This window comes from Phascolarctos cinereus, unplaced genomic scaffold (genome assembly GCF_003287225.1).
Source record: "Phascolarctos cinereus isolate Bilbo 61053 unplaced genomic scaffold, phaCin_HiC Scaffold_1;HRSCAF=81, whole genome shotgun sequence".
Lineage (NCBI taxonomy): Eukaryota > Metazoa > Chordata > Mammalia > Diprotodontia > Phascolarctidae > Phascolarctos > Phascolarctos cinereus.
The window spans coordinates 146,187,296-146,212,629 of NW_027555514.1; the positions used below are offsets into that span (position 1 = coordinate 146,187,296).

A 25,334-nucleotide genomic window follows, 5' to 3' on the forward strand; every position below is an offset into this window, starting at 1 on the left:
GGGGCAGCGAGGTGATGCAATGGATAGAGCACTGGCCCTGGAGTCAGGAGGACCTGAGTTCAAATCTGGCCTCAGACCCATGACGCTCACTAGCTGCGTAACCTTGGGCAAGTCACTTAATCCCAACTACCTGACCAGAAAAAAAAAGAGAGAGAGAGAGAAAAGGGGGAAAAAAAGTATATCTGGGAAAGCTGGAAAGCAATTTAGCAGAAATTAGATTTGGATCAACAAAGCATCATTGATCAGGAGCTAAAAGAGACCTCAGAGACTATTTAGTCCAACTCTCTCATTTTAGATATAAAGAAACTGAGGCCCAATGGGGTTCGGGGACTTGCCCAGGTTACACAAATGGTAAGCAACAGAGGTGAAATTTGAGCTCCAGAATCAGTGGTCTTTCCCTTGTACCACGCTGCCTCTTAAGATCTTGCACCACATACTACAAGAAACTCAAAATGGATACATAAAAGGTCAAACAAAAACAAACAGAAAACTAAAACAGAACCAGATGGGATACCTTTCCCCATCATTGGTAAGAAAAAAGTTCTTAACCAGACAGAAGCAAACACAAAAGATAAATTAATTTTGATTATGTGATATTAGAAAGGTTTTATTCAAATAAGTACATATAGAATAAGAAGGAAAGCAATCGATTTCGATTGGGGAAAAAATTTTTATAATAAATATCTCCGATAGGAATTTGATATTCAAGAGCTATAGGTATTTAGCACACACATATCAGACAAAGATACATTCACCTCCTCAATGCATAAGTAGTCAAAGAACTTGAACACTTCTTAAAAGAATGGAACTCTATTAACAAGTATGAGAGATTTCTCCAAATAACTAATAAGAAAAACAAAATAAACAACTTGGAGACTTCACCTCACACCCAGCAAATTGGAAGCAGGAACACACTATACACTGTTGGTAAAGCTGTGGATTGGAACCCTTCCCCTCCTCCCTTCTGCCTCTTAGTTTCCCAGGCTTACTTCAAAATTCAGCTCAAGGGGGCAGCTGGGTGGCACAGTGGTGAAGTGGATAGAGCACTGGCCCTTAAGTCAGGAGGACCTGAGTTCAAATCCAGCATCAGACCAAACACTTGACACTTACTAGCTGTGTGACCCTGGGCAAGTCACTTAACCCCAACTGCCTTAAAAAAAATATTCAGCTCAAATCCCTCCTTCTGAAGGAGACCTTTCCTGGTGTTCCCCATCCCCACTCCCTCCGCCCCAGCTGCTAGGACCTTCCAATTACTCTGTATGTATCTTGAATGTTCCTACTCATTTCTATGTTGTGCGCCCCTATTAGAATGTGAGCTCCTGGCGGGCAGGAACTAGTTTTGCTTTGTATGCCCATCACATTGCACAATGAGTGGCCCATAGAAAGAGTTATGGCTCTGGAGAAGAAAGTGCGGCTGACAACTTTGTGCAGCTCTCCCTTCTTTAAAATCCAATTCATGGGCAAGTCATAACATTACCCTCATGATGTCACTGGTCCTCTTCAAGAACGAAGGATGAACAACAATAAATTCTTGTCAACTAACAATCTCACAAGTGGTTATGAACCCCAAAGAAGCCAAAGGGAAAAAAGATAGGTTTCACATGAGCCAAATTATTTGCAGGCACATTTTTTATGGTAGCAAAAACTGGAAGCAAAGTGGGTACCCATTACTTGGGGGATGAATAAACAAATTATGTTATGTTAATGGAATGGAATATTATGGTATTGTAAAAATAACAAATATGAAAAGAGAAACATGGGATGACTTGTATGAACAAAGGAAAATAAGCAGAACTAAAGAAATAGATTATAATAACATAAAGCAACAAAAAATGCAAATGAACCCAAAATTAATGCAATTAATAATACTGAAACCAGATGACTGACTGGCTACACAAGCCAGATATGGCAGATGGAAGACAGACACATTTGCTGCATTGGATGGTTCTGCTTGACTATCTTTAGACAAGGGAGTGTACAAGAGTGGGATTGGATGGTGAACGATATAGAGGATGATGTGAAAATGAAGACTTTTTTTCATAAGAAGGAAAATGAACAAATTGTGAAAAAAAACCCATCATCCTATTCCTAGCAAGTGCATCATGACTGGAATTACAGTTTTTAAACAATCGCTATATCCCATATATGACAGATTAATTTTATAAATAGAGTTACTACTACAAGTAGTAACTTCCATTGCTAAATCAGGCTGCTTTACCTCTCTAAGGGAATAGGAAAGAATGGGAAAGAGCTAGACATTAGACACCTCTGCCTTTATTTTGCCCTTTAGATACTTCTACCCTGGACAAGTTGTTTAACCTCTTAAGGTTCTAGGCAAGTCTCTAAGACTATAAGATGCAGAGAAGGTGCCAATATGTTTTGGCTGAGGAAGTTTTCTCATCTGGGAGTTCCTTTTATCAACAAAATAACAAGGCCAGCGTATCTTTGTCTATGCCTCTACCTATGTGTGTGTATTTCTTTTGCCTGTGTATGTGTGCCACACACACACACACACGCGCACACACACACACATACACAGCCTCCCTACCTTGCCCAAGCTGGACGGGCAGCTCACTCACAGACCTGATCCCACAGCTGATCAGCATGGAAGCTTTCACGGGCTCCATATCCAATCTAGGCTGATTTGTCATTCTTTATGTAGCCTAATGACCCTCTGCTCCTGGGGACTGGACCATATTGGTGCCAGACTTGTGTGGACACACAATCAGCATTAGGTATTTCAGAACTCACCATCCTCTCCCTCCCCAATAGCAGAGACTAGCCTCATGTGCCACAATGCCTAGCATTTAGTTGTTATTTGATCCCTACACTTTCAAAAAAAAACTCAACCTAATGCCAAAAATGCCTTTTCCTAAATTTATATGATGAAAAGCCCCAAGATGAACAGGTGACTCCAAATGTTCTATAAGCTCTTACCGTCCCAAGAATAACATACACTAACTATATGATTCTATGCTTACTTCCTATAGGCTGCTGGAGAACACCTTATTTGTTGATAACATTTTTTATATTACCCTTGAGAAACTGGAAGCATTCACAGTGTGGCCCTTTCACGACTATTACCCTAAAATCACAGGAGGCCATACAGCCCAGTTTCTAGATAAAAAGGAGAATGATTTTTTCTCAAAATGTTCCCAGCTGGTTAACCTCCTTCAGGGATTTAGCTGAGTCTTCATAACTCAATGATTATAGTAGAAATAATAGCAGTCTCAAAGAGGCAATGTAATTGCAGAATTTTTTTTAAAAATGCTCTCTGGAAGACTAGAAAATATCATCTACTTAACAGGAGGAGGGGAAATGACAAGAAAGGTGCAATCCAATCTCCTACCTAGATTAAGAAAAGTAATATTCTTCATTGATTGGTGCTCCAGTGTCCCAAGCTCAGCAGCGAAGGTCTTGCTATACCCTAAGGAAATAAATTATGAGACCTATTTATGCAGTACAAAATAGATGACAATATAAATATTCATTAAAACTTCTACATAAGAAAGCTACTGCAGTATAAAAAACTATATGCATTTTGTAAAATGAAATAGAGTAGAATAATGGCATTTAGCTCTACAGTCCCATACTATCCTCTAAAACCCAACAATACATTCAGCTTGTCTTCTGAGTATATACACAAGGAACCAGTTATAGGGTGGGGGTCTCATAATTCTTATCTGTTACTTAGCATTACCATAGGTCTTAGGGAAAAAATTGGGGAGAGATGAGAAGGAAGACCCAGGGAATAAAGGTAACCTATGGCAACCATAAATCCTGCATTTTCCAAGAAAGAGTTTTAAGAAAACTTTTTTTAAGAAAGGGAAGGCTTTGCAAAAAGGATTTTCTTGTTCGGCCATATCCATGAGTTGAAGGGCATGTACATATATTCCATTATTCACTGCTATCTATAGCTGATCCTTGGCCAACAAGATCCTGTAAAACTACTCTCTTCTTCCCCCAAAGGTCTCACTTCTAGTCTGGCATGCTATTCACATAAATCACAACTGTGTTGAGTTTACTAGGTTTCATTCCCCATTTTCCTTACCCTGATGTTTCAGATGATTCCCTCATTATTGGTTTTAAATTCTAAAATCTAATTAAGTTATCAAAGACTTTTCCCATAGCTCTAAACCATAAAAAGTAATGTCATTTTATTATTTTAAATATATACAAATACATTTAGGTCTCAATTTGCTTTTACTCTCCTACTATGGAAATATTTTTCTATCCTGGAAAACTAAAAAGGATTTTTTGTTTGTTGGCAATGACTTCAAGGCTAAGATGGTAATATAACTCTTGCACAATGGCTGGATCCAGTTCAACCTTGCAGATAAATACAAAAAGATTTACTAAGATCTACTCCAAAATTATTTTAATTCAACTCATCATTAGTTAGCCATAACCTGTACTATGTACAGGATATATGAATTAGTAACATTCCTTGCGCTGATTTCCCTCTAAATTGATAGATGATAGCTAGATATACACTTATCTTCTAAATCAATTTAATGAATGTATTTTTGGACTAGGTTTCAAAAATGTCTTGATTTCCTGACTTTTGTGCCACAGATTTCCTACCTGTGAGATGGAATAAACTGACCAATTTATCTATTTTATACTGGATGATGAATGAATCAATTTTGAACTAGACCTGTGATTTCATTGATAAAGAGAACTCCCAGTTGAGGAAACTCCCTCTCTCAACACAGGCTGGCACCTTCTCTGAAACTTATACCCTAGAGTACTAGAGTCCTGGGAAACTGACTAGAGCCACAAAACCAGCATGTGCCAGATATGGGACTTGAGCCAGGACCTTTCTGACCCTTGAGACCAGCCTCTATCCACCATGGAAAGTTGTTGGTAGCATTCAACTTTTTATTGTTCCATTGTTTCAGTCATGCCTGACTCTTCGTGACCCCAGTTGGGGTTTTCTTAGCAAAGATACTGGAGTTGTTTGTCATTCCCTTCTCCAACTCATTTTACAGGTGAGCAAACTAAGGCAAACAGGGTTAAGTGACTTCCAGGATCACACTGCTACCAAGTGTCTGAGGCTGGATTTGAACTCAAGATGAGTCTATCCATTATCCCAATGCTCTAGCCACTGTCTCCTAGCTGCTCAAACAGCATTTAACCATATGGGAATAAATATTAATAAATCTGTATTCTCTTTCTGAAGAACAGTAATAATATTAGCATGACTTGTAGGCCCAAGATCTGAAGAAACATTATTCCAGTCCAAAAAGAAATTATGCAAGGCCAAAGTATTATTAACAATAACTAAATATTCCTTCTTACTGTACTTCAGAGAACTGTTATTCATTAATATGAAAACTACCAACACTGAGAAACTAGAAAACAGTAGAAAGTCTAAAAAATGTGTTTATAATGAGACTTTTCCAATCTACCTTCAAGGTCCTTCTACTATTTTGGAAAAAATATACAAAAATAAAATATAGGCCAAGAACAAACTTGCAGTCCACTGGACCACACCTAGCTCTGATACTTACTAGTTACATAAACATAGGAAAGCCATTTTAATTCCACGAGCACCACTTTTCTCATCTGTAAAGTGGAAATAACAATAACTACCTCCTAGTGGTGTTGTGCAGATATAAACCTTAACATGTTACACGAGTGTCTATCATCATCATCATCATCATCATTATTATTATTATTATTATTATTATTATTTTGTGTTTTCCTCCCCCCAAGCCTTTTCTCACATTTCCCCCCTTATCCCAAAATGCCTATTCCTATTCCAAATATGCTATGCAAGGTCCATCATTAATAACTGCTTCTTCCATGAAGGCTTTTCTTATCCACCATCCCCTCCAGTCTTTCACAAAACTGGAAATTATCTTTCCTTCACTTCTCAAAGTTCAATGTCCTTTTTTATATTTAACATGTTCCTACCGATGCTATATTTATCTATGTCACAACCCTCTGCCAAAGTGAAACACATAGATGTAAAGGACAAATCACTGGGCCTAGGGTCAGGACAAACTGAGTTCAAATCCAGGCTCAGACACTTACTAGCAGTGTGACCCTTGGCACGTCACTTAGCCTCTGTCTTGCCTTAGTTTCCTCATGTGTAAAATTGGGATAATAATAGCATCTACCTCCCAAGGTTGTCGTGAGGATCAATTAAGACAATATTTGTAAAGTACTGAGTACAGTGCCTGGCACATAATAGATGTTTAACAAATGTGTTCCCTTCTATTTAATTTGTAAACCAACCCCTTCAGGTAATCTAACTAAATTATCTTAGTGCCTCCTCTAGAGTCTTGGGCAATGCACTGCACATAGTAGGTGTTCATTCAACAAACATCCAGTAAAGTACCTTTATGGAGGTAAAACACTGAATATGTAACTTGCTCCTGAGCATCTGATTTCTTGTTGTAACATACACACAAACTTCCTAGAAAGGAAACAGTAGACAATGATATTACAAACAGATTTGCATCCCAAAGAATATACAGTTAATCAGAACTACTTGAAATTATGCTTTTCTAGATGTTCTCTCATTCTATAGACATATACCCTTTTGTTATACTGAGCATCTCTAATCTGGACAGAAACCATCAGTTAAATAACCCTCAGCTGGAAAGAAGTAAACAGACATACAACCAAGAGTATGTTGGAGCCAGCTGCAACCAGCTTGTAAGAGCTGATTATTAAATTTTCATTTATTTATACCTTAGAAATATGTATATGCTACAAATCAAGACTTGATTTCTTGTTTCACCGGTTTCTAGACTTAAGAAAGGGATGAAGAAAATGGTAATAATGCAGATTAAATTTAAAAGGGTGTTGTGTATGTATTTTTTTGAGAACTAGTTTTTAAACATTTACCAGCACACCACTGCATACAAACTCCAAATTTAACTATTTTGATGAATATCAAGCTAGTTGATGGGCTTTAAATATAGTTTACAGCTTTATGTATGACTCTATCTCTTGGGTTTATTTTTACATTTTCATGTTTGTGCTGCATCCATCATTAGACTACATAATGACTGAGTTTATGTTTTTCATTTCCTCTAACTTTTCACAGTGCCTTGAATAATGCTTCACACAAAGAGTGAATTCAACAAATACTGTGAACTGACACATGAATTTTTTCAAATTCTGGAAATGATATAATTCTATTCTAAGTCTGAGAAACAAAAAAAATGAATTTGCACTATCTGCTTCTACACCACAACTCATTAATATTACTGGAGGTTTTTTCTATTATTTTTCTTCTTTAAAAAAAAATTCCACAGACTGAATGCCTCATCCAACAACTGAGGCTTTTGTTCTCTCTTTACGAGCAGCCTTCACGTGTGATGTTTCGGTACTTCATTTTAACTGGAACACTTACAGTTCTGTGTCCATATTCTGCATTTTAAAGTTACGTTTGCACTCACAGGCCCTATGCAATGGAAAGCAGTAAAGTGCCTATATTCTCTCTGGCCTGGTCACCAGAGGAACTCAAAGGCTCCCAACCCCTTGCCCAAAGAGAAATGCCTTCAGAAGAGTGAACTGCAGAAATGCCTTATGTCCATGTTAAGAACATTTTAAAAGTTCTCCTCATAATTTACATAAATGGTTAAATAATAGACACAAATTTGCCATGAGTTGTTAAAAGCCATTCATAAGTATGGAAAGGAATGTCTTCACCTGTAATATGATGACAGATTAAAGCAAAGCATTATACACTTCTTAGTTGGAAGGTACTTCAGACTCCACCTAATTCACCCCATACCTGAGAGGGTATACCTCGACAACAGGCCAGACAAAGGATCATACAGGCTTTTCTTGAAGGCCCCTCTAAAGAAGTCTGGCCTCATTACTGCCCAAGGCCATCCATTACAGCTCTAGTTAGAAGGCTTTTTATCCTCGTCCTACCCTCTGGGACCACGCAGGATATGTCTACCCCATTTTCCATGTCAACTCTTCAAATAATTTAAGATACCTCATCTCTACTCAAGGCTAAATATCCAATCCACTTCTTAAAACATAGCTCCCAGAACTGAACACAATGCTTCAGACATGGTTGAATCAGGGCGAGCTACATGAAACTATCCCTTCCTGCATCCTGAATACTATGCCTCTCAATGAAATCTAAGAATTTTTTTTGCTTTATGTTTTGTTTTTACTGTCATGCCACTTGGTTGACTCATATCAAACTTACAAAGCACTAAATCCCTCTGATTTTTTTCACATAAATTGTCATCTGGCCACAGGTCTTGTGTTTGTGAAATTGATTTTTTTTTAACCCAAGCATAGGACTTTGCATTCACTTCTAGTGAATTTTATCTTACTAGATTTAGCCTAGGGGAAGCTAGGTGGCACAGTGGATAGAGCACTGGCCCTGGATTCAGGAGGACCTGGGTTCAAATCCAGCCTCAGACACATAACTTACTAGCTGTGTGACCCTGGGCAAGTCACTTAACCCCACTGCCTAGCCCCCAAAAAAGATTTAGCCCACTGTTCTAGACTATCAAGAACTTTCTGGATCCTCACTATCACCCAATGTGGAGCTATCCTTAGTTTGGGTCATTTTCAAATGTAAGAACACAAAAAAATGTAGTCATAGAGTGTAGTAGTAGAAAGCTGAATTTAGACTTTTTACCTTTGAATCCCTAATCCATGAATTTGCTACCTGCTCCTTTCTATTCTTCATAGCCTATGTCATTTTAGGAATTCATCTTTTATCCAGATTTACAAAGTCTACTGATTACTTGTGACCACCAAACCTATTTTTTGTTTTGTTTTGGTTTTTGGTTTTTTTAGGCAATTGGGGTTAAGTGACTTGCCCCGGGTCACACAGCTAGTAAGTGTTAAGTGTTTGGTCTGAGGTCGGATTTGAACTCAGGTCCTCCTGACTTCAGGGCCAGTGCTCAGGGCTCAGGGCACTGTGCCACCTAGCTGCCTCCACCAAACCTATTTTTTGATCTTTGCCCCAGATCCTTCCCAATAGTTGCTGCAATGCTCCACCTCCCCCCCCCCAACCATCCCTTTTTTATTGCTGGGATATTCAAGGAACCCAAAGAAGTGAATGTTTCACACTTCTAATTCTTCACCAATAGCATATAATGACTAAGTCCTTATACCATATATACTACATTGAGGTAAAAGAAAGAGAACAACAAGAAAAGATGTCCAAATACCCTTTCCTTAATCATTATGTCAAAACAGATATTTGAGTAATGTTCCTGTTTACAGTATGGTAATTATACCAATGTATTACAGCACCAGGAATCTCCAACTAATTCTGTATTTATGCAATGCTTTCTTTTGCAAAATTCTCAAAAATCATTCTCAAAAACCATTACTCATTACATCATTATTCTGAGGCAGGTAAGAAATTTGGAGTGATGTTAAGATGTGCCAAAGGAAAATATGCCCAGTGAAAATTCCTCAAGGCTAATTTTTAATATTAAGTAGATCCAGATCCATTGAGTAGGTCACAATCTATTCCAATAAACATTTATTTGACACCAATTACATAAAAGGCACTGCGGATACAAAAACAAAATAAAAACTAGTTCCTGCTCCCAAGGAGTATATATTCAGCTCAGGATACAACATGTACACGGATAAGTATTACCAGGACAATTTGAGAGGGAAAGAACATTAACAACTACAGGGAAATCTTGCTGCTTATCACCACCACAACCAATGTAACACATTGGTGTAATTACCATACTGTGAACAGGAATGTGACTCAAATATCTGTGCTTACTTGATGACTAAAGGATTTGGTATTTGGACATCGAAAATCACAAAACAGTGGCTACTGCAGGGTGACCCAGGATGGTCAGTTATGTTAATCTACCATAAATTTGCTGTTCATGAAAAATTTGAGGCAGAAAAGAAGTCATAATTTGAGAGGCAAAGCTTTTTGGCGAATCCCTTGTACCTTGTGAATGTGCTATAAATTCCCATTGATCAAAGGGATCAGGAAAGAATGTCAAAACCAGCTAGCTATTAGTGAATAATTTTTTGACAATAAGAACTAAAAATATTAGTTTTTCATAGGATATTATAATATGGAACAACTATAACAAGTTGCATAAAATACCAAAATACGAATTTAATTTCTTACCCAGGAACTGGAGAACCAATTTTATGAGAATTAATAAAAGGAAGCCCTTTGAATTTTGTGAAAGTGATATAGGATTGGAGTTCTTTTCTATCCATCCCTCTCCAGTAGAAGGTGCCTCAAGAGGGATTTAGTCAGCAGATCATTGGCTATTAAAATAGACTCAGTTCTTAGTTAAATTTCATTTTAGAGCTAAATACTTTAGAGGAAAGGAATGAGAGTTTCCTCCCTTCTATGACTAGGGAATTTATATTCATTCGTGTGCATGCAGAGAAGAATTAAGCTTATTATTTCGTAAATAATGACACTGGACTTGGACATGATGGACCAGACCACCTGTTTTGTTCCATCCTTCTCTAATTCACCATCTCTCAGGAAGTGATTTTTGAACTACATATACAAAACAGGTCATTTGAAAAGGCCTTCTGTGAACCTCGGAACCTACAACTCATCATTTAATTCCCTTGGTCAGAAAACAAAAGAGGATTCTCAGAAGTGCTTGAACGTAGCCAATCTGGAAGCATCCCATTTGACATAGGCGGCATTCTGTCTCCAGGGTTGGCTGTGGAGAACAGGGCACATTTTCTTCTCTCACAGACACTGATGACAGAGGAAAAAGCAGACTCATTCACAGCTCGTGCCATCTAAACTTATCAAGCATTTTACTCAATATGACATGGCATGTAGTAGCCCATTTATAAAATCATGCAGTAGACAATGAAAATAGAAAAGTGAATCAGAAAAGCACCACCTCAGAACTCAAGAAAGAACAAACACATCACAGAGGTTATTTTTAAAAGAACCATAGAAAGCAGTTTAATTCCATACACTGCTGAAAGGCAGGTGGTAAATTAGTCATCCAAATAAGGAATGCTGAGGACAGCTAAGGGACTTAACTATTTACTCTTTAAAAATACAGCTTTTAGGCAGATGTCTTTAGGATGGTTTGTCCTCCCTTTCTCATCTCCCTTATTACACACACACAAAGAAACATTCCTTAGCTTTCCAACATTGGGCTGGAAGAATCTAAACAATGACTATTCCAATACCTTGCCATGATCACAGGAAAAAAATGTGCAACATACTTGACGTCTATCATATGTTGGGTTTCAATTATGGCGTGCGTAAAGGCTGAAATAAGTTGTACCATAACAAGAATACTTCCCTAAAATGCAACTATCTTTCATACTCTTTTGACAAGCTATGTGGAAGTTTCTAACAGTTGAATTAAATATCCAACACCTTAGAAGGAATGAATTGATGAAAAAAAATTTAATCAACATTGACCATGCTACAAAGCACACTGTCCTCATCACTGGAGATACTAATAGAAAAGCAAGACAGCCCCTGAACTCAAGGACCTCAGACAATATATTCATATAGAAGTATTCAATTACGAGGCAGACGGAAAGGTCCAGTAGTTTGTTGGCAAAGCAGTGGTAATGCATCTTCTTTAGTGTCATTTCCATTTGTAAAACCATATTCTTTTCTGATGTTGAACCACCTGACAGTGTCAAGGTCTTTGGTGACAAGATCTTTTTTTCTGAGTCTTTAGGAGGGATGACTGCTGAGTAGATGGAAGTTACAGATCTCAGACAGGCAGTTACCAGATCTCATTTCTACAAGGGTTGCTCCCTTGGACAATGACTGGAAGGACTGAGACAGAAATAGAATTGGGGACCTGGGGAGTGTTATTGCTAGGGTTCTTGGGCTTACCAGCTCATTAGTAGCAGTTAGTTACCAGCTGATGCCCCTCTTTACAAGGATTGTTTCCCTGGATTATGGCTACAGAAGTTGGCCTGGACTCAGTCCTAATGCCTTTAGGGGAATAAAGTGGGGAGAGGGGGCAATGCTACTAATGCTGCTAGCAATTTGTAGTAGCATTTTTTTAGAACCCTCATTTAAGTCTTACTCCATTGGCTCATCATGGTATGCATAGTCCTTAAAGATGAAGCCAATGAAATATAAACTCTGGAATATCCTGCCAGGATGGAAAAGCAGCAAGAACAAACCTGGTGAAACACTGCATGTCTGTTGTCAGAGGATCAAACTAGCTAAATTTTGAGAGGCTCATCAATGGGTCAGTTACAATGTAATTTTTTTTTTTGGGGGGGCCCACAACAGAAATTCTCAAAGGCCATTTACTGAGTTATAGAGGGACTCTAAGATAGATGTCACTGGAGGGAGAACTCATACTGATAAAATTTCAGATCCTTAAAGATTGAATAAATGTCTCAGAAAGCACTATATATTAAATATAGGCACTTCTATATAACACTGGCATCAGGATAAAGGGCTAATACAGTATGACAGACTTTCAGGGTTGGAAGAAATCTCAGAGCCCATATAACCTAACTTCTACCTGAGCAGGAATCTATGAAATACTGTCTATAAAGTGCTTTCCAAAACTTACAGAGTTATATAAGTGTTAGCTTCTATTTCTCTACAGTGTCACTAACAAGTGACCATCGGACTCATTTGATGTCATTTCATGAAGAAGAACTATCTCCTGAGGCAGCCCACTCTACATTTGGACAGCTCTGATTTTTAGGGAGTGTTTCCTGTTGTCAAACCTAAATATGCCTTTTTGTATCTTCTTTTTGTCTCTAGTTCCACCCAAGCAGATTCATCAAATCCTTTTTCCTCATGACAGACCTTCAATGATTTTGGAAGCAGGATGTTTCTTGCAAACTATGTTTTCTCCAGGCTTAAGATTCTCAGTTCTATCACCAAACTTCACGTGGCAAGATCTCAAGGCTTTTCACTGTTCTAGTTGAGAGCATCTCAAGATGCTCTCTAAGTTAGCTATCTCCTTCCAAAAAGTTGGCCCCCAGAAATGAATACAACTGTGGCCTGAGATGGATGAAATACAACAGAATAGTTACCTCCTTAATCCAAAACAGCCTACCATCATATTAGCTTTTTTGGCTGTCACATTATACTTTTGACTTATATGGAGTGTGTAGCCCACTAAAATATTTGGTTTTTCTTATAAAGTAATGCTGAGCCAAAGCTCCTCCTTCTTGTACTTGTAAAGTTGATTTTTTTAGCCTTTGTAAGAAATGTCAGACCTTACATTTTTCCCATTAGATTTCATCTTGTTATTTTTTTGAAAACCACAAGTCAGCAATGTGACAATTTTTAGAGAACTCTAGTATACATATATTATGGTGACTGAAAGCAAAGTAAAGATAAACCTGGTACTACCTGTGTGACTAGTAAAAACACGTAGATTCAGATCTTTGGATAACATTTCTCGGTTTTGAGAGTCTTCACACCCAAAATTCACAAGCCTATAAACAAAAAAAAGGAACAGAAAATATTGCAAACAGTTTTACAAAATACACTGTGTTCCTTCTTACAAGTTACGGATAGTCACTGAAACATAACAGGGATCGGTATAGCAGAAAGAAATCAGGGGCCCTGGGTTCTAGTCTCAATTCAGCCAATCTCTGTGACCGCTGTGGGCAAATCATCTAACAGCTTTGAGCCTCAGGTTTTCCACACTCACCTATGAAATAAAGAACTGGGACCAAAGTCTCTTCTAACTCTGTCATTCTAGCTTTATCACTTCCTTCATCCTAAGCATCTCTGAAGAAGCAACAGTAAACTGCTCTGATTAACCTATTTATGCATAAGAAGGAAGGATGGAAGAAAACAAGCATTTATGAAGTGCCTTCTATATGCCAGGCACTGTGCTAAGCACTTTACAAATATGATCTCTTTTGATCCTCACAACAACCCTGGGAGGTAGGTGTTATTATTTACACTTGAGGAAATTGAGGCAACATAGGTGAAGTGACTTGCCTAAGGTCACACAGGAGTAAGTATCTGAGGCCACATTTGACCTCAAGTCACCCTGACCCCCCAACCCAGCCTATTCAGTGAGCTATGTAGCTGTCTCATAAGAACTAGGGAAAATGGTTTTATTTTAGAACTTAAAGAAAATATCCAGTGACAATGTCTTCCTAGTAGTTTATGTCAATCATTGAAAACATTCATGCTAAATTACCTCAGATGCTTTTTTAAAATATTTCACTCCTTTCCTGATGCCTTTTTTTTAAAAGTATGCCTATCTTTAATTATTCAGAAACAGAATTACAACCTTCTCACTTCATGAGGAAAATGATGGGTTGGTTTTTCACTTTTGATGGGGGGTTTTTTGGTCCATTTCTCTTACTTATCTTTGTCCAAACATTTAAAAAAGAGATTTCCCAAAAGACAGTGAATAACATTATGGGGTTTATAACAAGTACCATAAAAGGTTTTTGGGTAGTCCTCACAATATTCCTAACTCTCTCTGTCTTTTCTTTCTTCCCTATAATCTGGCTCAATAATAGTAGATGGGTGGGAATGTTGACTTTCAGAATGAAATCATTCCATTTGCATAGAACTTCCTTTTATTAACAATAGGCAACTGTCAGTGAGTTAACACTCTATGACTTCTCGAAAAAGAAGATGAATTTTCCAGTGGAAGTAGCATATCCAAAAGCCAGCATAGATGAGACTAATTAATTCCAAAGAAAATAATACATTATTGCCAAATGGAGAAATCTGAGTCCCAAAATATTTAGATGACCACTTTTTTTTTCTCTAAAGGCCTGTTGGTTCCTGTTTCTAGCAGATGCTTCTAAATACAAGTGATTGTGGTATTTCTCTTTTCACCCTAAAATACAAACTGGACATTGCAATAACATGCAAGGTCAAAATACCAAGAAAAAAAGGAGAGAGAAATTATCTTCATGTTCTGACTGAAGCAGAAATGAAAGTTCTCATATGGTTAAAAAACAAAACCAAACCTATTACTAGCAAGATGTAATGCAGCTTAGATTTATCACGATTCTAATTCAGAGTGACGGGTCTAGTATGTGTAGGTACCCTTGCGTAAATTCTTTCAGATGCCTATCATATCTTCTTCCATCACATGTACGCTCATGCCATTCTATCTTTTAGGTAAAAGAGAAGATAGATAAAATAAATTAATAAGAACTAGGAGAGGCATTTCCATGCTCTAGGCTAGTTTGGAAAATTGTGCATACATATGCACACAGTGTTGGTGCCTAAAGGAAGAGTTCAGCCTTCATTGTGATACATACGACCTGACTTTTCACAAAATTAATACCTATATGATGAGTGGCTTTCCTGACATTAAAAACATGACTTTCACAAGGAAAAAATGTGAAAAAGGATTCTCTGCTGTGGCCTCTGCATGTCACAGTTGCCCCACATTGTTCCAGCTCTAGTCGGATGTCCAGCTATTCAGATGACCTGCATCATACCTTGGACAGGAGGATAGAATTTTCTTTGTTTGTTTTAAATACGACATTCCTTAATTGAAAACCAAAAATAGCTCTGGAGAACAAAGAATGAAACCTGCCTCTCTTCTCAAAGCAGAAACAAGGAAGGGCACAATGTGGAATTTTTGCTTAATTGATTTTCTTTATTACAAAGCCAATCAGAAGGGGAAGATTCAAAGAGATTGCTGTTAAATAAAATCAAAAGGTATCAATAAAACTTTAAAAAAAACCATAGTGTACCTCTAACCATTTAATGATCAGAATGAATATGAAGCTTTTCCTTCAATCACAGGTGAAAAGAAAAACACCTCCACAGATCAAAATGCATGGAAGTATTTCATAGGATCAGAAGGACCCTGTAAATCCGTGTGACTAACTTTACACATGAACTTTGAGATCACTCTTGGAAAAAGTGGTTAGTTTAACTATGATCATTCATCAAGAATAATAGAGAAGTGGATTTTCCCCACAAAGAAAACTTGTGTTTTCCCTACTGTTCCATAAATACGTCTCAGGGAAGTCCGGTATTTGTGATAAGATACAATTTAACACTTGGCCACATGTCAATTGGTTGTCATGGAACTGCACTAAGTATCATAGGGACTAAATAAAACATGTCTGTCCAATATCTGCCCTTAAGTGTCCTTTAACCTAGAGGGAAGGTAGGAACATGTATCATTTTGTCCACTTATCTATTAAAAATTCAAAAGTAATCCATGAACTGCTTACGTTAATCCAGTGTCACCAAACGAAATGTCCAAAGGTACTTCAAACTTGAAAATCAGGAGTGGGGGTTAGAAGGAAGCAACAAAAAATTATCTTAACAAAAGGAAAGGAAAGCATAGTACCTTCAGACAACCTTTGTATACACCTGAGTAATTCCAGCTTAGTTATCATCATCACTTGGGATTACTCAAAAAAGTTCAATCACAAAAATCCTGTTAAGTTTTTTAATTATTATTTCTTTATAATCAAAGCCTAATGCATTTTTCATAATGGGTTCATTTCTATCTTTTAAGGTCAGACATGGCAAACCTTTTCCAGGAAACTTTTTAAAAGGTGTTCCTATAAGGAGCCAAGGAAAGCTGTGGCCACGTAAGCCTCGTAACAGGCCACTGGAGGAAAAGGTAGCAGCTGTAATATTATACTTCTGTGGCAATGTCAGCATGACTTCAGAAATTGAATGGAATTAATAGAGTACATTTTTAGTAAGGCTATATGTCAGGATCAATTACTATACCACCATAACACCCATGGAATACAATCTCAATTGATAGTTCAACTATTATTCCTTGACTATAAAGTTAACCAAGCATTTGCTTCATGTGAAATTATGTTTTATGATGTTTGAGCTGGGAATGAATTTTTTCTGATTTGCCTATACATCTTTACCTAGTTTCCCACCACTATGTTAATACCCCCAGTTTATTCGGGGGGCAAATATAAAGATATTTAACCACTTAAGACTATTAGCAATAGCCTAATTGTTTACTAACCCTACTCTTAGACCTCAGATACTCTGACTCCTCAAAGTATATTTTATTACTGACCTTTTCAATTCTTTTCTTTACCTAACACATAACCCCACCTGGAAATTCTCTAGCTGTCGGACTAGTTCCTGAACGCTTAAATACTGTTTTTCAACATCACTGGTAGTTCAGAAATGCAACCAACTACACGAGGAAAATATATAAGTAAAGGCTGGACTTACTATTAAGTTAAAATTTTCATCAGCATAAAACTGGATACACTTTAAGACACTTTCTGATTTCTAAAAGAAAAGCCAATTTATGATCAAAATCAATGAAGTGATATACACACAGAGAGGTTACCATTGAATACTACAGAGGTGGACAGATACAACTAGGAAGAGAACAGTTTTACCACTTTTTGACAGAACTACATCTCCAAATAATGTAGCTTAAAAACTATAATCATAAGGAATAAAAACTTTTATATAGAAAAAAGAAAATGCCAACTGGATTCCTTTTTTTTTCTTTTTTTTTACCTTCAGGACGAAATAGTATAATCTCTGTTCTGACATATCCCATTGGGCCCAAACAAAATCTTCAACAACTCTGTCTCTTGGAAGGTGACCAGAATTTCCAATCACCTGATAGGGTAAAAATGTTTTTTAGACCTTATATAAGTATTTTTAAAATAGTTTTATGTGTGTGTGTGTGTGTATATATATATATAGTTATATATATATATATATATATATATATATATAGTTACATAGTTATATAATTATATAAAACTAGCATCAGCGATCAAGAATCTCATGGATAAAAATTGCTCTTAAATATTTCATTAATAATTCCTTCCAACTATGCTTTCAGGTAGGACTTCATCATCATTTCCATTTTACATAGAAGTATCTAGGCCAGGCCACACCCACTGCAAGTCAGCAGGTGATTCAGACCTCCTATATAACCTAATAAAGCCATTTCAGTGTTGAAGGCAAAGGAGGGGCAAGTTCACCCACAGCTACAATCAAATACTTACCTGAAACAATACAGAATTACACAACAGGAAAGTACCAGAAAGGTCACCTAGTTCAACCTCTTCATTTTATAGACAAGGAAACTGAGATTAAGTGATTTCTCTAAACCCATTCAGGGGGTTAGATGTAGAAGTAAGCCTCAAACTCAGGTCTCCTTATTAACAATCCAGGGTTTTTTCTACTATACCAGGGGTTCTCAAAATGCAGTGCTGGTATCCCAAGGGGTCTACAAGGTCAAAACTATTTTTGAAATAATACTGAAACATTTTAATTTCTATTATGGTAAATACTAATAAATAAATTCTATATAAACAAAACCTCTTGGGGGGGCATGGTATCCTCAATAATTTTTAAGATTATAAAGAAGTCCTAAGACCAAAAAGTCTGAGGATCATTGTATTACACAGTGCTACCTCATAGTAATTGCAGCATTTCTACATTTTGTCACCTCTCCACCCCAATTTGCCCATCTGGTTTCAAAGTAAGCTATACTGGGATAGGTAGACCAAGAGTAGAAATAGTCTAAAGGGACAACTATGGTGGGGGAGCTTTAAAATAGCTATCCTGTATTTTCACTTATATTCATACTTAAAATTTGGGTTGAATTTCTCTTGAGAGGCTGATAGGGGGGATGTGGGATTTAAACCAAAGGTTTTGCCTATTTGAAGTCCAGTGTTCCATCTACTATAACATGCTGCATCATTTAAGGATAATAGGAAACTAGTCTGGGGTACCCACAGCCTGGAGACAGGCTGAAGGATTGCCTCACTGGCTTGCTCCCATCTCCTATGGATGGATCCTAGCTAATGCAGAAAGCATTCTGCAAGAGCCAAGTAGATACCAGAGACATTTGCCTCTCAGTCTTAGACATCCCAGGTTAATTTCCAAGTCATCTGTAAATAACAGAGATGCCACAGTGGAAACAGCATGCAATTTAGAGTCATGAGGAAACCTGGGTTCAAATCCCCTTCCAATACTTCATAACTGGGTGACCAATTTGACCTTTCTGTGATTCCATTTCTACATATGTAAATGTATATAATAATATTTGTAGTATATATTTCACAGACCTGTTGTGATAATCAAATGAGATAATATGTAATGTACTTTGTAACCCTTGAAGCACTATGTAAACATTTGCTATTATCCTCACTTCTTATATTATTAGTATCCTCATTTGGTCAAACCTATGAGTTTGTAGCAGATTTGAGGGAAATCATGGAATCTTAGATTTAGAGGTATAAAGGATCTAAAAAGTCATCTAGTTCAATTCCTTCTTTTTTTTCTGAGGGGAGTTGGGGTTAAGTGACTTGCCCATAGTCACACAACTAGTGAGTGTTATGTGTCTAAGGTCGGATTTGAACTCAGGTCCTCCTGATTCCAGGGCCAGTGATCTATCCACTGTGCCACCTAGCTGCTCCCCTCTTTTTTTTTTAACAGATAAGGAAACTGAGGCTGAGAGAAGGTAGACACGTTCCAAAGGCAGAATTCAAATCTATCGCTATTGACGCCAGCACCTTTTCTACAGCATCATGCTGCCTCCAGACAGTTGATATCCCTTTCAGATTAAAACTTTGGGATGTGACTTTCTTTGATAGTAAACTGCAGCTAGGTGGCACAAGTGAATAGAGCACTGGACCTAAAATCAGGAAAACCTGAGTTCAAATACTGCCTCAGATAATTACTGGCTATGTGACTCTGGGCAAGTCACTAAAACTTCTGTATACCTTAGTTTACTCATCTGGAAAATGGTGATATTAGCACCTACTTTCCAGGGAATTGTGAGAAAAAAAATGAGAAAATATTATAAAGTAACTTGCAAACCTTAAATGCCAGCAATTAATGTCATCAACATCATTATATAAAGCTATAGGCTAAAACTTTAAAGTACTTTTATGTCCCAATAGTATTACTCTGTCTTTTTTTTTTTACAATTATAGGAATGAATTGTTTATAAAAGAATTTTGAATTGCAGGGGTAGAGAAGGATTCAAGTACTTACCACCCTATTTTCATCTTCCCTAAAGACTTGGATATGAAATTGTTCAACATCTTAAAAAAAATAAAAAAGGAAGCAAAATTCAATATTTATGACAAATAGAACTACGGCTTCCAGTTAATGATTTGGCAAAGAAGCAGTTATGAACAAAGCCTTGTGGGAATACAGATTAAATGACAGGACACAAAGCAGTCCAACTCCAGATGGTGCCCTCACAATAAACGCTCAATTAAAAACAGTGCCCTTTTCCACCCCATGGTCTCTTTCAAGCCCTACTTTTATTTAGCGCTGAAATGTCCATAGTACATTATGCTTTTAATATCAGCTGTGCTCCTCTCTGTAAGTACTAACCAATGATTCACACATCAACTCTGGAAAAAAGAATATATAACACTATAGTTCCAGATTCAACATATATGTGTGTGTGTGCGTGTGTCTGTGCATGTGAGTACATGTGTGTACATATGTATACATATAAAAGAATACAAAACCCTATAGTTCCAGATTCAATATATATGTGTATGTGTGTGTGTGTGTATAAATAAAAGAATACATAACACTATAGTTCCAGATTCAACATATATATGTATATATACACACATGCATATATACATATATAAAACTAGACCACTCAAATTAACATACCTTAGGGGGAAAACCCCATTACACAAGCTAATTGGGGAAAGAAGCAGGAAAAAATCTAACCTGTGGCAGTCTATCAGGCTAAAACCTTCACATAGCTTTAAAATAACCTTATAGACAGTCACTTGTGTATCAGCGAACAAATTAGATCACCACCACCTCCTCCTTAAAGCCTGCTATCATACATGTGTGCACTCCTGATCACCAAGGGACTGCTCTGCACAAACACAAACCCGTACTCTTCAGGAGAAAAGCCTATATTGGCTGCCTCCTGACAACAGCTTCTGTTTCTGACAGCAGATTCAGTAAAGCTGATAGCATAAAATTCTGGACTATGTCGGCCTGTTCTGAAGGAACATCTCTAAAATTTCACCTCCTCTCAGATGTGATCAAGTAGCTCACATCTCCATGTGAGAAAAAGACAAAAAGGATGAGGTAATCAAAAGTAGTCAGGAAAAGTCACCTCTGTGGGAAATCAGCTCTACTACTGAATTTACATTAAAGGAATGGGATTGTATCCCTAGTTGCATAAGCCACCAGGATGAGTTTGAAAAGCTCAGCAAGTAGGTCATTTTTATTTGTAAGGCTTCATTAATATATGTCTTGGGGTTTGTGTGTGTGTGTGTGTTGTGTGTGTGTGTGTGTGTGTGTGTGTTTTAACCAGGATGCCATACTAAATGAAAACTAAAGAGACACTTACATTTCTCTTCTGAAATCAGTAACAGATGGCTGTCTGGGAAAGGATTTCTTTCATCAATTGGGTAGAGAAACTGTAAAAAGCAAATTATTCAAAACCATAAGCAACTGCCTTGCTAGCACAGATATTCCAAAAGTAGCATCTGATCAGTGTTCTGCAAGATACGGGACTTATTTATGACCATGAAACATATTTAGAGGGTATACACGCAAAATACAATGACTATATTGGGGAGAGAGGGAAGCTGAATATGGTACAATAGAAACAAAAACACTCATTTAAAAATAATCAGAATACCCGGGTTTAAGTCCCAGTACTGCTACTTATTAACTGTAAAAACGATTAATATTTATTTATTTCCCAAAACATTTATTTCATTCACCTCTCTTGGACCCAGTTTTCCAAGCTGTAAAATAAAGGGACTGAACCAGATAATTACTGAAATTCTCAATAAGGTTCCTTCCAGTTCTAAATCCTAGGATCCTATATTTATGCTAAATTAGATTCTACCTATATGGAGTCAGTGAACCTCTAGTCAACCAAAAGCTGAATATTCTGAGTGGTAAGTGGTTGTTTTCTTGAGGATCAAACAAAGTATATTTCTTAAACAGGACCTAATATCAGAGGAAGATATAGATAGACAAATATAGATACATACTCTCACTCTGTTATTCTCTCCTTTGTCTTCTTCCTGTCTCCCCTCTCTCTGCCCTTCTCTTTCCCCCCTCTCCTCTTCTCTCTCTGTCTGTCTGTCTGTTTCTATCTTTTTGTCTCTCCCCCCCAATACTTGAAGGAAAAGACAAAGCACCATGTAACCAGAAAATACTAAGAAAATATGGTGGAAACCACTGTGTTTCTTCTGTTGGATGATGTACAAGGCCAAAAGTGAGAATGAGTAAGGCATAACAGTCTCCATGTTGCATAAAGAAGAAATTAAACAAAAGAGGAAGAGGGTTGGCACCTGTACAAAGGAAAAATCTGTCTCTGTGTCTTTTGGCTCTCGCTCTCTCTCTCTCTCTCTCTCTCTCTCTCTCTCTCTCTCTCTCTCTCTCTCTCTCTCTCTCAATATATGCCCTTCTGTCTGTCTTTCTCTCTTTCCTCTGACTCAGAAAGCACACACACACACACACACACACACACACACACACACACACACACACAAAGACACCCCATAATGTCTGACTACAAATATAAATTAGGAAGTCAGAAAAAAAAAGAAAGAAGAAAAACAAAGGGACTAAAAAAGGGAAAGGGGCAGGTAGGTGGTGCAGTGGATAGAGTGCTAGGCTTGGAGGCAGGAAGATCTGAGTTTAAATCTGGCTAGCTGTGTGAGCAAGTCACTTAGCCCCTATGTGCCTCAGTTTCCTTATCTCTAAAAAGCTAGAGAGAGAGGATTCTGGGAAGATGGTAGAATAGATCAGAAAATTCCAAGCTCTCCAGATTTCCCCCACAAACAAGATAAAATAGTGCCTCAGGGCAAACATAGAGTGATAAAAATAAACAAGAATTGGGGCTGAGCAGTGATCCTCCTGGGACAATTTGAAGATCTGAAGAAAAATCTCAAGACAGAGGTTGATCCCTGTGATGAGTAAACACCTCTAGGGTAGTTCCACTGAAACAAGTGGCAAGCCCTGGGGCTAGCTGGGTTGGGAGGTAACCTTGGCCCCAGCCACAGGAACTTTCACTTCCTGATAGTGTCCAGAGTATGTCTGAGCCAGGGAAGATTGAGGGAACCTCTGCTGATAAGGAATGCCAGACCCCGTTGTGCTGCCTAGACATGGCCCTGGGTGAGAAGAGACATGGCCCTGGGCAGAAGGAACCAGCACATGCCCAGCGAGGGCAGAAGCAGTGGGGCAGGGACACTGCTGACTGTGGGCACTTACAGGAAGGCAGAGCTCTTGGTTTCAGTTTCAAGCTGTAGGGGAGAACTAAAGGAGGACCTGAGGCCAGAGGCACCAACCCCCATACTCCAGGAACTAGAAGTGATTACAAAAAATAAGCTGCTATTAAAAAAAAAAAAGAGCAGGCAAAGGAGAAAGAATCCAACCACAGAAAGTTACTATAGGAATAAAGACTAAGTTTCATCTTCACAGGAGGATACTGAAGCACAAAAAAAGCCTCGCCTCCCCCGAAGAGTAATGTCACATGGTCACCTGCCCAAAAAGAATTCATAGAAGAACTTAAAAAAGACTTTAAAAATCAAATGAGAGAGATTGAGGAAAAATGTTAAAAAATAATAAGAACAATCCAGGAAAAATAAGATTATGAAAAGAAAGCCAACCAATTAGAAAAGGAAATTTAGAATCTTAAGGATGAAAATGATTCCTTGAAAATTAGAATTGGGCAAGGAGAAGCCAATGAAGTTGTAAGACATCAACAAATAATAAAACAAAATATAAAGAATGAAAAAATATAAGAGAATGTGAAACATAAGAAAAACAACAGATCTAGAGAACAGATCAAGAAGAGAAAACAAAATAATCAGACTACCTGAAAGCTATGATCAAAAAAAAAAAAGAATCCTGATACAATAATACAAGAAATAATTGAAGAAAATTGTCCTGAAGCATTAATTAGAACAACAGGGGAAAGTAGAAAAAGAAAAAATTCACCGATCATCATCTGAAAGAGATTCTACAAGGAAAACTAACGGGAATATCATAGTCAAATTCCAAAACCTTCAGCTCAAGGATAAAATATTACTAGCAGCAAGAAAAAAATTTAAATATGGCGGTGACGCAATTATAATCACATAAGACCTAGCAGTGGTGACACTAAAAGACCACAGATCTTGGAACAGTATATATTGAAGAACAAAAGACCGGGGGTTGCAGCCAAAAATATCATACCCAGAAAAGTTAAACATAATCCTGAATGAAAAAAAATGGATAATGAATTGTCAGACTTTCAGCACTTTGTTAAAAAAAAAAACCCTGAACTTAATAGAAGGTTCGACATATAAGATCCAAGAAAAATATAAGGCATATATATCAAAGATCAATTACAAGGGACTCAATAAGGACAGACTGTTTACCTTTCATACAAGGAGATGTAACATTTATGCTAACATTGTCATTATTAATTGGGTAGTCCATAAGAAAGATTGGGGTAGATCTGAGTATGACATGATTTTAAAAAGTAAAACCATTTAGAAACAGGTAAAAAGAGTAATTATTGTACCCAAATGAGGTGTGAGAGGAAGAACTGACACAGAGGAATTAGATGGTGGATAAGGGCTGGTAGTTCTGGAACCCTAGTTTCATCAGGAATTGGTTTAAAAGGGAACAATAGGTATATATCTAGAAGAGTACAAAAATCTTCTAAATTTAGAAAGAAATAAAAGGCTAAGTGGATAGAGACGGGGAAGAGAAGGATTTTTAGAGGGGAAGGTGAGGGAATAGGATAAGAAGGGGGTAACAGAAGGACAGGAATGGGAAGATAAGGATCCTTGGAAGGGGGAGGGCAAGATAGCAGGTAGAAGTAAAGCAGAACAGTCAGGAGGGATAGGAAATGAGGTACACACAAACATAAAATAAAGTTCAGGAGTAGAATTTATTAGGAAAAAAAGCAGGGGTAGTAATCATGACCTCAGACAAAGTTAAATCTAAAACAAATCTAATCATAAAAGAAAAATAGGGAAAATAAACTATATGTCAACCATATTAATCAATATTGGTTTAGACAATTTAAAATAACTAGACAGTATAAGGTTAGAATATTGCTGTGGTGTAGGAAATGATGAGTTGGTGGACTTAGAAAAATACGGAAAGACTCAGACTTATGAAGGAAGATGTTATCTACCCTCAGAGAAACAGAGGACAAATGAGTATAGTACAGTCTTCCATAGATGCATATGAATGTATATGTTGATATATGAGTATGATTATAGATATCTAAGTATATGTATATGTGTAAGTGTACATATGTATATGTATGTATGTATATGTCTCTGTGTATATGTGTGTGTACATATGTATGTATGTGCATATATGTGTGTATGTGTGCATGTGTGTGTATATATATATACATATCATTTCCTATATATATAATATATATATATATATATATCCATACTTATTTATACTTTTTAGGGGGACA

The 25,334-nt window shown here is 37.2% G+C and overlaps 1 protein-coding gene across 4 annotated transcripts in view; it reads right to left on the reverse strand.

Moving 5' to 3' along the window:
- The window catches only part of GSAP (gamma-secretase activating protein), a 114,123-nt gene that overhangs the window by 58,060 nt on the left and 30,729 nt on the right, over window positions 1-25,334 (reverse strand). For 3 of the 4 annotated variants that reach the window (XR_013486643.1, XM_020984510.2, XM_020984509.2), the window contains exons 7-14: window positions 21,240-21,309; window positions 19,901-19,950; window positions 17,402-17,506; window positions 17,105-17,164; window positions 16,123-16,166; window positions 13,304-13,389; window positions 6,347-6,424; window positions 3,350-3,427 (exon numbers count right to left, since the gene is read on the reverse strand). Coding sequence is in view for 3 of the 4 variants with exons in the window: in XM_020984510.2 (XP_020840169.1) it covers window positions 3,350-3,427; window positions 6,347-6,424; window positions 13,304-13,389; window positions 16,123-16,166; window positions 17,105-17,164; window positions 17,402-17,506; window positions 19,901-19,950; window positions 21,240-21,309 (571 nt within the window). In the remaining variant the exon portion in view is untranslated. The remainder of the gene's footprint in view (window positions 1-3,349; window positions 3,428-6,346; window positions 6,425-13,303; window positions 13,390-16,122; window positions 16,167-17,104; window positions 17,165-17,401; window positions 17,507-19,900; window positions 19,951-21,239; window positions 21,310-25,334) is intronic. The other variant, XM_020984511.2, reaches the window with a different exon arrangement.